Below are 15,518 nucleotides of genomic sequence, written 5' to 3' on the forward strand. Positions count from 1 at the left end.
TCTGCATGTCGGTGCCTCAGGCACACCAAATGTCCTATATATAACCCCATTTGTGCCGGTTGTCCTGTGTTTTTACAACCTTTGCCAGGGCCCAGTTGAGTGTTCCCCACTCTTTCTGGGAGAATTCAGAGCTTAATGAGAGGTCTTCTTTAGATGCTGAAAGAGCATTGTTGTTGTTGTTGTTCGATCGACACTGCCAGCATAATACGACCAAAGTCACCACAACAAAAGTCACAACCGTTACTGATGCATCAGCAACTGATACATCCGCAGTAACAGGCACCACAATGTAGACACACCATATCCAACGTATAGATCTAATCCTAACCCTAACCCTAACCCTAACACACCATATCCGACGTATAGATCCATGCCTACTTCACATTCCTGTCAAAAATCCCAGCAAGAAGGACAAGGGGACAACTCCCCACGCATGTAAATATAATGGAGATTTGTGGGGAGGGGCATTGTTATATCGCATATCTCTCCATATTTACATGAATAAACCAGAAACCAGCAGGAGCAGCGACAGTGATAATGGCAACGCTAAGACAAAGCTCGTTCATCGATACAACGCAAATGAACACACTAAACACATACGACAACTTCAAATCCCATTTTTTTTATGTACACACATCAATAGAATAACTCACACCTCACTTCAACAAAGAAAACCGCTACAGGAAGCCGCACATCCAAAAAAAATCAAAATACAAAACACAAACATCACAGCAGACACATCTCTGGCACCATATAAACACAATATAATTATTTCACAAAACACTGCAACAGTACAACACTTACTAAAATATATTTACAACTTTCTTAGCTTTAAATCGATATAACACATGTATACAAACATCAAACATATGACTCCCTACAATACATTAAAACACAAAAACAAACACAAATAAAAAATGAAATGATGACCAGCGATAAAAGCTACCTTTTGCCTACTACAACGTCCACATTGCGTGTATAAAAATGTCAGCTTTTTCGACAAGCAAACAACAAGCAGATCGGCCCCTACGTGACAAATTGTGAATCTTGCTCCGTCAGCAGCAGCGACACCAGCTATTGAAATTACTGTGCCACAGCCGCCACCACACTGCCGTCATCTCACTCGTGATACTGGACAGCAAGCCTTGAAGATTATCTCTCTTCCGCCACCGGCACCGCCAGATCATCACAGCTCGCCAACCAACAGCTGTTAACCCCTTGCCAGCGACACCAACTATTGAGGATCGCTGCTAAGCCATGTTCCTGCCATTGCCCCCCCCCTCCTCACCTAAGCCTGATGATAACTTAGGTCATCGCCGAGTTCATACCAACACACGACCAGCAGTCTTACCGATGCCCCACTGCCATTGCCACCGTCAAATTATCCTAACACACCAAACAGCTCATTTCACGATCGTTTAAACTTTAAATAAAACGTTTAAACTCAACCTTTTTGTTTGTCACTTTCTTGCTTTCCATACACTCAGTTTTGTAATATAACAACATTAAAACACAAAAACAAACACAAATAAAAAACGAAAATGACAACCAGCGCTGAAAGCCACCTTTGTCTACAACTATGTCCGCAACACGAGTATTAATACGACAGATTTTTTACAAGCAGGCAGATCAGCTCAGCGTGTTAAGCTGTGAACTTTGTTCTGTCAACAGCCAGCAGCCAGCAGCCATTAACCATTTGTTAGCAACAACAGCTATTAAGATTACTACGCTCCTGCTGTCGCTGCAGCTGCCGCCACCCCACTCATGATACTGGACCGCAGCCTTGAAGACTACGCCGCTGCCAGCAGATCACCACAGCTCGTCAGACAGCGAGGTTTGTGCCACCAGTAGCAGCAGCCGCCATCACCAACCCTCCATCAGTGATAGCAGCTATTAAGATTACTCCTCTTCCGCTGCCACTGCCAACCCCCTTGTGCTACTTGATTTTAAGCCTTTAAGACTACTCCTTCTTTGCCATTGCCATAGCCACCCTCACCGCATCCTTATTCCAGACACCAGAACACTAAAGCCACATTCCTGTCACTGCCGCCACCCCTGCCACAGCCTGACAATAACACCAGATCGTTGCTGAGTTGATATCAATACTCGACCAGCATTCCTACCGACGTCCCACCCCCGCCGGTGCCGACATATCCTTATGCATTCAGCAGTTCATTTCACGATCGTTTTACCTTTAAATAAAAGTTTAAACTCAACCTTTTCATTTGTACCTTTCTTGCTTCCCTATGCTCAGTTTCATAATATAACAGAATCATTGCACCCTGCAAGCTGATTGGTCAGAGTGTGGCCAAATCTCCTAGAAGGGATATCGATTCGCAAAAGAAAATAAATTTTTATTTTATTCATGACTGTGTAGCAGTCACTATAACATGCTATTTTCTTCTGTGAGAAAGGGTGAATGTGTTGGGGACTTGCATAAGTCTCCCGAAACAAATAAATAAAAAGAAATACACTACCAAATAATGTAAAATAAACTTTTGTTTATTTTCATTAAAAGAAAAGAAATTACTTTTTTAGTGTGTGTAAAAGTGGCAGTCTGTATGAAAGAAGAAAGACGGTGAAGACTAGAGAGCATGAGAGAAAAAGTTTGACTACGTGTTGTGGCGAAGTGGGAGAAAGAGAGAGTCAAGCAATGTTCTTTGATGTGCAAGAAAGCTGTCATTTCAGCTACTGAATTCGCTCGGTGAGCATTCGACTTGCCTTTCTGTTGGTGTCTGATGTCCCTCTCTGATGAGAGAAATTCTTCTTGCCTTTTATGTTTTTTTAGAGGCTCCCAGAGGCTTGCAAAAAATAAGTTTTTTAAATTGAGCCCTGATTGGTCAAAAATCCATATTTTTGACGAAAAAAACGTGCTTTCAACTATGTCAGCCAAGTGTCCTGCTTTTTGCCCCAAGAGGTTTGGTGTGGGTGAATGCTGTAATTCCTGCACCAATTAATTTATAAATTTTCATGTGTGTGTGTGTGTGTGTGTGTGTGTGTGTGTGTGTGTGTGTGTGTGTGTGTGTGTGTTGTGTGTGTGTGTCTTAGAAAAATAAAATAAGAAACAGCACAAATGATGCGATCAAGCACTGACCATTCAGCTACTAGGGCATATGTCCCTTAAGGAACTAATTACCTCTGTCAGGAACTAGCCAGCAGCTAGCAGAGGAGTTCAAACCACTAAAGAAGACAGACCTATCTCCTATCACTCTCTGTCTACTGACCCACCCCACCCCACCCCCTAGGCTGTGACTATTTCACTGAAGACCTCTGCTGGACAACCTGAGGACACTTCAAGTTTCTGCCTCCTGACATAAGAACATCCCAGAACTTCGGACACAGACATTCTTCTTTTGAAAACAATCCTTTCGTTGTTTTGTTCTATTGTTCTAAAAAAAAAAAAAGGTGTTGATTAATTACTCTATGCTTTTGTGTTGCAAATAAATTTTCTTTTAGTTTTGTGCACTCACGCATAAAAACTATCTAAAACTGTTACAATCGAATATGAGTCAGGAATAGATGTGAGAAAAAAGATCAATTAAATATAGTTAATGAAGGTCATTATCAGAAAAGCATGTAGCTGGCAGTCTGGGGCAAGTTGGGTTCTGTTATTATGGGTGCCAAGTTGGAAAAGGGCGCCTCAGGTAACAGACAATAAACCCATTCACCGCCTCCAAAAAAAGGAGGTAATAACTGGGAGGATGATCTCATGAGACAAGGAGTTTAGAAGAAAAGAGAAAGAATGTGAGATTTGAAACGAGCAGATTGGAATAGACATAAAATCAGTTTATAATAGTGAATCTTAATCTAACTCCTCCAAGAAGGGGAACTCTGGATGGTAACAAAATTTGCAGCATTCCCCAGTAGGGGTCGCCACAAACGACTAGGAATAAACCAACCAAACCCCTCCTATTTTGAGAGATAATGCTTAGGGAGATGGCCTAAACAGAACGATGAAAAAGTCTGAAGGACTGTGCAAGAAACCTGATATCGTCCCATCAGCATTTTGTCATGAATGAGGTAGTCTTGGTGACAGGCACTGACCCCCCCCCCCCATTCCCTCCAAATGGAGGACGTAATGCATTGGAGAGGATGGTCTTCTGAAATGACAAATTTAGGGTATAAACAATGCGAAATTGGAGATGAGGAGACAGATTCAAGAGAAAGTGGTTTGTTTAAGCAAAATTGTTGCTGCTGCTGCTGTCGTCGTCGTAGCTGTCGCTGCTGCTGCTGTTCGTGCAGTCAGCAGCAGATATAGGAAAACATGGCGGTGAAGCGACGCCGAGGAAACAATCCCGCCGAAAACGACCAAAAACCTTTGCGTAACGATGCGAAAAGGGCTAAAAAATCCTTGACCGCAAATGACCTGATCTATTACATAGCTGTTATAACTATAGGTAAGTAGTTTGCGATCGCTATACGAAGAGAACGGTTTCAATTTGGTTTGATTAATTGACATGTGTATGAGTTTTTGGCAAAGACAAAACGGCATAATTCCTCCCTCTCTCGGATTAATTAACCGATATGCACTTATTATTTAATTAAACGTTAATTATTTTGTTTATTCTTTATCTCGCGATTGTGTGTTTCAGCTGAAATTGTTTTATAATCAGTATTTATTTTATACTAAAGAAAATCCTTTTTATTCCCACGCAAAATGGTAAAGAAATTAATTTCCATTCATTCACAAAATTGCTTTAATAGCATTTTATTTTCTTGTAATTAAAAAGTTTTCCGTTTTACGTGTTTTTTACAAAAGAACGCCGTGTTCTTTGATACGACAGGTGCGCATGCAAATATTAATGCTTTGATTTAGTTTAGGCACAACATAATGCTTGGCTTTTGCCTTTAAACCCAAGCTAGGAATTATTTTCTAATATCGTCGTTAAACTGGGTATTAGAAATTTCGGTGTCTCTAAAGAATTTAAACCAAATCGACTTTTGCTGCACTAAAACTTAGGCTATGGCTAACAAATAAACAAAAACAGTTCGGTTCAAATTCTGTAGAAGTACCGATTTTGATACTAGTGCTTACTGCTGAAATAATAACATTATTTAGAAAGCCATTCTTAACATGGGGAGGGGAGAATGTTTGGTGCATATTCTGTATTAGGGGGGTGTTTAGTGCATATTCTGTATTAGGACTTAGAATTTAATAAAAACATATAAAACTTTGATTAAATTCGAAAATACTATTTTAAAAAAATAGCGCGGATCAATAAGTGCACTGCAGTCACTGCACTCCACTGCAGTAGTGGAAGTACTGAAGTACTACTGCACTAGCACCCCGATTTTTTTGTTTTAATGTATGGCACTCGTGCAGATTAATATCCAATTTATGGTCTATAATATAAAAGTATAGTACAATCTCGCATTTAAATGTATACAGGCGTGATGAATTACTGTATTACGAACTCGTATCTTTTTTTTTTTTTTTTTTTTTTTGTGGAATAACTCTTCTCCAAACCCGGTGAACCAAGTGCAAGAGAGATACAAACAATTGCACTTTGAGGGACTGTTAGAATCTTTAAAATATCGCCCGGTTGGAATTAGCAGGTGAATGTCTGGCATCCGGTAGGATGTCCCATCTCCAGTTAGAACAAAATAAGAAAACTGAGGGGGAAGAAAGGAATTAGACTTAATGTCGAAATCGTTCACGGATTACTCCCCCCCCCCAAGCATCCATTTGGATTTGGATACTAGAGTGATTATAAAAATTACCAGATGTCCTTTTTTTAATATTTATTATTGTTATATGAACATTTATGTAAGCGATATAATTTCTTTCGCCCTTACAGTTGGTTTGTTAGCTCGTAATAGTAAGAAACGCTCGGAATTTTGAATAATCTTGAGGTTGTACGTCGAAACGGGTGTGGGCGACACATAAACACTAATGATGTGTCGAGTTCTGGGTTACTGCATCGAAAATACCTTTGGGGAAAAGGTATGAATCCATATGTCCTCTCTTCAACTATGGATTAAATAGTGGGGTAGACTGTACCAATCACCACCCTCTCGATGGTGGTGACTGTATTCTCCAGCCTTAAATGTACAAGAGAAGAAAAACTCCGAAAATGCCAGTCTCTTTTTGCTTATTCTGAAATTGGTTTCAATCGTTCTGTTTACTGTGTTTTATAATTGTAGCATTGCGCACTGAAAAGCATCCGTGCCAGTGGTTTCAGATTAGACCAGTGTTGTCCATAAGCAGACTTTTTTTTTTTTTTTTTTTTTACGCTGATCTGCGATTGCAGAGTGGTACGATAAATTTGTCGCCCTCAAGAAAACAATACTACAGCTTTATTTTAAAACTTTCATTGAAAAAAAACAATTCAGGTAACTTGATTATGTAGTAGAGCTGACATCTATTCAATGTAGCCGCCTTCAGCCTCAATCGCCTCCTCGATACGGGTCTGGAACTGGGAGCATGCCTTTTCCACTAGCGCTGGCAGGAGCTCGGCGAATACTCGGTGGATGGCGGCGATCAGGCCGACTTTGGTGTTTTAGGAGGTCATGTTAGTGATTTTCTCGATGTATAACCACACGAAGTAGTACAGCTGGTTCAGTTCAGGGAAAAAGAGGACCAGTGAGAGAAGGGTAAAAAGTCGTAGCACTCCTGAAGCCAAACTGGATCTCTTTGGACTTGTGGGTTGGCGCAGCACTCAGCAGAGCTGGGTGTATCAGAATTTTTGTAGGAATTTTTGACACCCCTAACACGAAACTGCAAATAAAATATAAAAAAAACTCGTAATTTCTCTTTTAAAAGTGGGTTGTTTATTTTCTTTTTTTTCACACATTCTTAAGATTATATACTTCAAAAATAAACTATTTTCAAATAAACTAAGTTGTTTAAAAAATAATAGAAATATTATTATATTATTATTATTTATTCAAAGTGCCGGCGCGCCTTCCTGCAGCCATTTTTTTTTTTTTTTTTTTTTTTTTTTTTTTTTTTTTTACGTAATGAAATCAATTGAATTTTGCGAGTTAATTTTTTTTCAATTTTTAAACTTTAAAAATCTATCAATTTTTCTATTTGTTAAATTTTTACGATATTTTCAGGGTCAATGTGAAATTTTATGCTCTTTCCAATAAACCGAATATAATATTTTAAACAAACGTTTTTTTTTTAATTCACCCCCCCCATTTTTAAATGTCTATTAAAATTTTAATAATTAATTTACTCACCAAAGTTTTATATATCACAAATTGAAGATAAAAGATCAATAAATAATATATTGTAAATTAAAACAAAAAAATAAGTGTTTTTTTTAAATTTACCTGTAAAGTCCAAAGTGTAAAACCTTTATTTTTTTTTTTTAAACCACGTTAATTTTTTTTTTTTTTCTAATTGGAAGCCTATGTTCTGCTTATATTGTCCAGTCAGTAATGGACGATAACGACAATTTTTTTCTATTTCATTCAATGTTTTCTTTTTTTAGATATTTAAAAAAAAAAGAAAGAATGAAAATATAATAAATCAAAAATTTATGTATTTCTTTGAGAAAAGAAAAAAAAATTCCTTGACTGTTTTGTTTTTTTGTTTTTTAATAAGCAAACACAAATGTTTTTTAATAAGCAAAAAAAAATTTTATAAGCAAAAACATAAGTAAAATTTGACTATTTTTAAACTATGGGAACACATATTTCTTCAGGCAAAAGGCTAGACGGCTAATGTGAGTGTGTGGTTTTACTGCCTTCTGTCCATCCGTAGTGCTAAACAAGGACAAACCGCTACTTCCGTTTTTTCGATAAAGACCTAAAAATGCTTGCATAATCACACTTTTTTCAAATAGTCGTTTAAAAAATTCTTTTATTTAAAAAATAAATGGAATTTAAAATATAAATATGGATAAATTCTGAACAATGAAGAATGGAACCATACATTCGATAGTATTTTTTATAGGTAAGTGATTTTTTTGGAATTTATATCGATTTTTTATTTTTTTTATAACCGAAGTAAGTAAAATTTCGTTGATTTTCTTCAAATCTTTTTTAAAGAAAACCGATTAAAAAAAAACAAAACAAATATTGCATAATTTGCTATTAAACCTGTTATTTTTTTAAAATTTGGTTTTTGCTTCTTTAATTGAAAAAAAACTAGGGTTTGAATTACATTTTTCAAGTAGTTATAAGCTTGTAAAGATAGGAGGGCGAATTATTCATTTTTTTTTTTCACGCAATCTTAAGATCGGTTTCTGACACTGCTAGCGCAGAGCCCTTCTGACACACGCAGGGTCTGCCAGTGGCCACCTGATTGCACCAGGGGATCACCACACTCTTCAGCATATCCAGGTACACTTTGGTGTTGACTTTCAAGCTGGCTTTGAAGATGTGAGGTGGCATGATGTAGCCCTCACTTGAAATCACACCAAACACCAGCAGATATGCCAAATGTTATGAAAGTGTGTTTGAGAAAAGGTGTGTTCTTGGGCCATATCACATAATTTTTCGACTTAGAATAACGGTCCATGATAACGAGGTATGGGTGACCTTGATATGTGAAGAAATCTGCGCATACGCACTGGAAGAGATATTCCAGGCTTTTTGGAGGGATTAGTGCCATGCTGGAATGATGAAAATCTTCCTAAGATTCTAGTTTCTTTTCATGTTGTACATAAGACCTTGGTATTTCATTATCTTTTCCCTCTCAGCTGTTTAAGCCATCATCATTGTGGGCACTAACTTTTACTAAGGTTGCTTCTTTCTCCTTTTTATCCCATATTACTAATGGTTAAGAATATTATGTGACCCATAAAATTTGATTTTCTTAGTTAAAAATAAACTACTTGATCAATTTGTGATTTTTGGAATATGACATTTTCGTTTTGTCACAGGTGTGTACATCATAGATTTTATATATATATATGTTTTATTTTTTTATTATCGTTTTATCTGTTTGGTTACATATGTTTCAGATGTTGGGCCATGTTTACGATCTAACATCCTCGTTAGACCTTACATACACATGTGTATGTATGTCTGCATATACATTGTTTATATATATGTGTGTGTGCGTATTTATCTGTATATGGATGTGTAGAAATGTACATGCATATGTATGTATGCGTATTTGCACGTGCGTTAACGTATGTATTATAAAAAAAATCCAACCCACTGTAAACTGAAATGGACAAGTTGACGTATAGCGACTACAAAAATTTTAAATGAACTCTGTACCTATCAAAAGACATGACATCTACACAAACTCTCTCTCTCTCTCTCCCTCTCTCTCTTTCGCTCTCCCTCTCTTTCCTTCTTTCATCTACTTAATATACCTTATGGAACAAAAGTTAAAGGCAGTTAAAATTTAAACCTAAAAATTGAAACTTACCCCCCTCCTCACTTTACCCCCTCCCTTTTTCTTTTCTTTACCATCCTCTCTCCACCTCCCCCTCCCTATATCCATATATCTCCACCCACGTCTACCTGAATCTGCTACCCCCACACACACAATACAATCTAATGTATCTTAACCCTCAAAACTGAAATATTGTCAATACCCGTCTCCCTCCCCCCTTATTATCTCCTACCTCCCCCCCTTTTTTTTTCTCGTATTTCTTCTAAAACACTCCTTCCTAATACTAACAACCACTTCTGTAAGGTCTGACGCGGCTGTTAGATCGTAAACATGGTCCAACATCCGAAACATATGTAACCAAACAGATAAAACGGTAATAAAAAAATAAAACGCATATTTGCTCTGCAATAGTTTTGAGCACTCTCTTCAGGTTTTTATTAATTACCAGTTTTACCATAAGGAATTCTGGACAAGAACCACTTTTTTTAAGAATAGAAAACATTTTTAACCCCCCCCCCCTTATTTTTTAGAACAGAATGATTCAAAATTTAAAAATTGAAAAAAATTCAAGGATAATTTTCTGAAATGTATCAAATGTTATAATAAAATTTTACCTACACTAGCATTTTTTGTTTTTTTGTTTTTGTGCGATTACACGTCAGCACCTTGGAAATATCAGAAACAAATGAATAAATTCAGTAAACGGATAAGATATTTCCCGTTTCAGAGAGTGGTGTCACTTAACTTTATAAAGATAACGTAAAATGATCGCTCATCATAGAACAAAACGATTAATCATTTTTTATTTCCAAAATGACTGCCATCTTAAAAGAATTATTTAAAATTCTGAATTAAAAATAAATTTTGAATCGAATTATTTTATTTCCTCATGAAACGAGCACTTTTTTCATTTTCAGTAGGTTGTTGAAAATTAAATCACTAAAGAAAGAAATCCTTAAATTTTATTTTCAGGGAATTTGTTTTTATTTAATTTGATTAAAATTCATTTTTTTTTTTTTTTTTTTTTTTTTTTTTTCTATATAAACATTCCATGTTTCTTTTCTTGGATTTGTTTCTTTTCTTTATTTTTTTGTTTATTTTCTCTTTCTTGGATTTTTTTTTCCCCCCGTTGAAATAATGTTATTTATAAAGCCATTCTTAACATGGGAGGGGAGGGTGTTTTGTAACTATTTTGTACTTTCGCCTAACAATTTAATAAATAAAAAAAAGATTTCATAAAACTTCAATTTAACTTGAAAATACTATTAAAAAAATCGCACGGTAACATAAGTGCATAAAGCATCAAATTTTGTTTTAGATTTTAAAAAATTTTGATTACTAAACCAAGTAAGCTAAAAGATGATTAGGTATGTAAATAAAAAAAATGTACTAGGACAGTACGCCATGTAAATATATTTGAATGATTCGGCTTACTGTTTTACCGTTGGATGTTATTCTAACAACGTTACAACTGACCTTTTTCAGGTGCGTTTTTTTTTTCTTTATATATATATATATATATATATATATATATATATTGGGAAGGGGGTGACCGCTTATGGTTCAAAGGTCATTTGAGGATGGGGATTAATAAGTGTCGAGTGGCCAGTAAGTCAACACTGTGATGAACAGTAAGGGTGCAATTTGGGTAGTGTTTGATTAAGACTAGGACTGCTCAACAGAAACTTGTTTACATTCGACTTAAAAACAATCATGTTATAGTCAGCTGGGAAGCAGCTCCACGGTATTGTTTTCCATAGACGCCAGGCGGGTAGTTCTAGGAAAGAAACTTTGCTTGTGGAATTTTCGTTTAGTTTTAGGCACAGATATAGAGCGAGAGAAATTGTTGGCAGTTGTAGGTAGACGAGTCTCTGTTGCAAATGTTCTACGAGGGGGGGGGGCATGTACGAAATTTCGAATGGAACATTTTTTGTATTGTGGTAATTTAGCAGTTTAACTCCTTGTACTTCGGGCCAAGATCAAAGTGTATTATCTGTTCTTCAGATGCTGCACTTCAATGTCTTGTTCTCTCTCAGTGGAGAAGAAATCCTTCACGACTGAGACAATTTTTATTTTTGTTCTTTTCCTCCACGTTAAAAACTATCCTGGTATCTAATTCTGTCCTGCGGGGAGGCATTGTAAATAGGAACTCATTGTACTCTTCAGTTACGAAGATCGAAAAGTCTTTCAATGTTGTGATTGAAAGATTATCGTCTCCGTCCATACTTGTTTGTAGGTACCTCCAAAATTCACCACAGAATTACCTCCTTCCCATATGTAACACGATGTAACTGTATTATAAATTAATATTATCAATATAACTTTTGTGCCATTTAAAAGAAGGGCAAAATAAACTAGAAATAATTAAAAGAAAAAAAAATATTTTTATCGTACGAAAATAATGAAATTGTGAGATGAAAATCTTGTTTACATAATTGACGCTTTAAAATAGCGTTCCCATGTAGTAAGCATTCCGAACATGAAAACATACCTGTGTTTAATAAATCTAGCAAGAATCAACATATGGTCAGGTTTTCGTAAAATTTTCGATACTTATCCATTTTAGAATGAAATTACATATAAAATGTAGTTTCCGTAAAATATACGAGAGGAAATATTTCTTTAGGGCATGTACCCTCCCCCTCTATTTATTTTTTTTCGAAATTTGAACAAAATATATTTAAAGCGATCGAAATTTTTAAAAATTTATTTTTTAAAAGTTTAGATACGTATGGAACAAGAACTTACCTTGAGGTTGCAAGTAAAACATTGATATAAATTTAATATTATGTTGTATTTTTAATCTAAATCAATATATACTATTATTAGTTGAATTGCCAAGAAAAAGAAACTTCTTGAAAATTAATTAATTTTTAAATGATTAAAATTTCATTATTTAAAAATGTTCCATTACAACATAGATTTTAAATTAATTGTTTAATTTTTTTTTTAAATATTAAGTTATAATATAAAAATGACTTTTGCCAGCTATTTTATTGCCAGATTAAAACCGATTGAAAAATATTATTGCACAAATAATAAACATTTTGTAGACCACTACCATATCTAGTTTGTATCTTTTTATTAAATAAAAATGACAGATTTTGCCCCATAACTTTTGATCCATCCATTAGATTTTTCTGAAACTTGGCCAAAATGTGGAGCCCATTGTTCTTAATATAAATCCAGTATGAGTGACCCTGACAAAATTCTGGTTCCTGTCCACGGGGACTTTTAGTGCTAAAAACGCCTCTTTTTGTGGCTCTTTTTTCATATTTCTCAACAAAAACTTCATATGTCTGACTATATAGTGTTTTTTCACGGTGGTCAACTCAAATATACATGTGTTACGGCCTGAAACTGCACCGTTATCCATTTACACTGGGATTTGGCATCCCCTGGGGCTCAAAAGAGGTAAAAAAATTCCCCAAAAAGGACACTTTTTGCCCCATAGTATTTGATCCATCCATTTTCCTGAAACTTGGCCAAAATGTGGAGGCCATTGTTCTTAATATAAATTCAGTATGGGTGACCCTGGCAAAATTCTGGTTCGCATCCCTATGGAACTTTTGGGGTTTAAAAAACATGCCTTTTTAGAGCTCTTTTTTTCATATTACTCAAAAACTTGATATGTATGTCTATATAGCAGTTTTCCATGGTGCTGAATTCAGATATACATGTCTTAAAGCGTGAAACTGAACCATTAGACATTTTCACTGGAATTAGACGTTCTCAGGAGCTCAAAAGGGGTCACAAATGCCCCCAAATTGCAAAACCTTATACTTTTTACCCCATAACTTTTACGCCATCTGTTAGATTTTTCTGAAACTTGGCGAAAATGTGATGGCAACGTTGGCTCTTCACACTTCTCACATTCATCATTTTTTCACTATTTTTTGTGTTGTCATCTCGCATGCAGCACCAGAAGGTGACCACGCACGCACAGCTTGTTTTTTTTTTGTTTTTTTTAATATGTGGAAGAAATCTAAAGGAGAACCAAAATCTTTTAGATAACTTTCAATAATTAGTAAAAATATAATCCTTTTACTTATTTTTTTTCCAAAACTTAAGTGTTTTCAATGTTTTTGTTTAAAATTTAATGTTTCAATAAACACACGAAGATAATAAAAGGACAAAATAAATCTGAAATTGAAATGTGGAATACTCAACCAAAAAAAAAAAATTGAAAAAAAAAAATCAGCAGTTTGCCCAACATTTCACAGGCTTTATCAAGAGAGGAATCTAAATGTGGCACATAATCTACCACTTTAAGCCTTTTCTGCTCTTGATAAAGCCTGCTAAACGTTTTTAGGTCTTCTACATTTCCATTTTTATTAATATTTGAATGATATGCAATTATTTACTTCAAAGTTCTCTTTAAAAATATTTAACTTAATTTTTTTTTCTTTTGAGACATAGAACCTGTTAATAAATTTTTTTTTTATAAAATATGAATTGAAACTAAAAAAAAATAAATTTACACTAAATTAAGTAAAATTTACAAAAATAAAAAAATCACATCTTTATAAATACCGACATATTTCTTTTGTGATAATCTGTAACCACTCTACATACAAAAGTTTTTAGAATTCTTTTTAATAAATGAAGGATTGTGATTGATATTTTAAGCAAATGTTTGTCTATCTTAATACTGTAGTACTATGGTTCCCAACCTTTTTTACATGGCGGCACGCTATTGAGTTTAAATTTTCACAGCCTACCATCATAACAAATTAGTCATTTCTATTGTTGCAAGATTTTTATTTATAATGGGTAGATATTTAATTGCTGCCCACCACAGCAATATTTTGCACAAGGCAGGAAAGTGGGGATCTAAGCAGGCTCCCCTAAACGAGGAGCACTCCTGCAGTTGCAAAAATTGCCTGAGTAAACCCTGTCTGCATTCCTCGGTCGGGGCGCCTCAGGCGACAAGCAATAAACTTGCCCCACCGGAAAGCCCGGTGGCAAGGCCTAGGAGGGTGGACTTCCTGGGTATTACCCAGGCAGTGTACCTCAGTCCGACAGATGCTGGGCCAGTTCCTGGCCCCTCACCTGTCGAACTGAGTGTCAAGAACTGATCCTTGACATGTACTATTACCCTGTCTCCCTCCCTGCAGCCGAAGCCGCTAGGAGACACATCCTATTATAAAGAAGTATAATGGGGTATTTTATATTATATTTATTTATAATGGGTATGATTGAAGAAAGTTGGAAGGTTCTGTTTATAGATACTGGCGATAGGAAATGACCAATCAAATGGAGCCACGTTTTGCTAGCAACCAATCAGAAACCAGGATTGCTCCATAAAAATAGTGAATCTTTTAGCATTCCAGCACACAATTTTGTTGTGTCCACACTTTTGCTCTTTGCCTGCAAAATTTTAAAGTCAGAAACTTATACAGAACAGCTACCCACCAAAAACTTTTTCATCTCCAGGACTTATATAGAATAACTACCCATCGGAAATTCTACTAAAATTAAACATGGCTTTCAATTAAAGAAGTTATGAACCCAGTGGAAGCCTTTTTGCAATAGAATAAAAAGAACAAAGCTAATATAAGGAGAATTTTTATCCACATAAATCAACATATTCTGTATTCAATATCTGGTACAGAATAATAATGGTGACTCAGTGGAAGTGTTGTGCCTGGTGTTTTTGTAACTATTGCTGCAATATGTAGGTGAATGTGGTAGAGACACAATCTTACTCCTTTTTGATATTTTTAAGTCTTTCACATTTTTATTTTTAATGTCATTTAGGTAAGAAAATCCCAGTTCACATAGGTATGAAAGGTATGCAGTAAGATTTTGAAGGCTTTTTACTTAGAGTTGGAATTGAGTGATATCATCATGATTAAGAAATTAAATGTTTTTAAAAATTTTTTTTTTTTTTTTTTTTTTTTTTTTAACAAAATTAAATTAAATGGCTTCTAGCTATTATCTCTTTGAAACACACTAGTAATCATTCCGTGGCACATGAGTTGGGAACCACTGCCGTAGTACCTTTTTAATGTACATGTGTCACAGTTTCTAGATTGTAAACTATTCGATCGGGAGATCCTATTTATTAAAAAAGAGAATAAAAGGTGATAACATATTATGAACTTTAAATTATTATGATATAGATACGCTAATTCAATATTTCTAGTATGTTATCACCTTCTTTCCTCCTTTTTAATAAATAGGATCTCCCGATCACCATAGACACACTGTAAAAAAA

The 15,518-nt window shown here is 35.2% G+C and overlaps 1 protein-coding gene across 1 annotated transcript in view; it reads left to right on the forward strand.

Moving 5' to 3' along the window:
• The first annotated feature begins 3,574 nt into the window (after positions 1 to 3,574).
• Positions 3,575 to 15,518, forward strand: part of LOC145291481 (protein C-mannosyl-transferase DPY19L1-like) — an 87,072-nt gene continuing 75,128 nt past the window's right edge. Inside the window, exon 1 of the mRNA XM_080137363.1 lies at positions 3,575 to 4,397. Within this exon, the coding sequence (XP_079993489.1) occupies positions 4,265 to 4,397 (133 nt within the window). The 5' untranslated portion in view covers positions 3,575 to 4,264. The remainder of the gene's footprint in view (positions 4,398 to 15,518) is intronic.

The sequence above is a fragment of the Euprymna scolopes genome, chromosome 12 (genome assembly GCF_053919585.1).
Source record: "Euprymna scolopes isolate OS-2025 chromosome 12, ASM5391958v1, whole genome shotgun sequence".
In the NCBI taxonomy this organism is placed as follows: Eukaryota; Metazoa; Mollusca; class Cephalopoda; order Sepiida; family Sepiolidae; genus Euprymna; species Euprymna scolopes.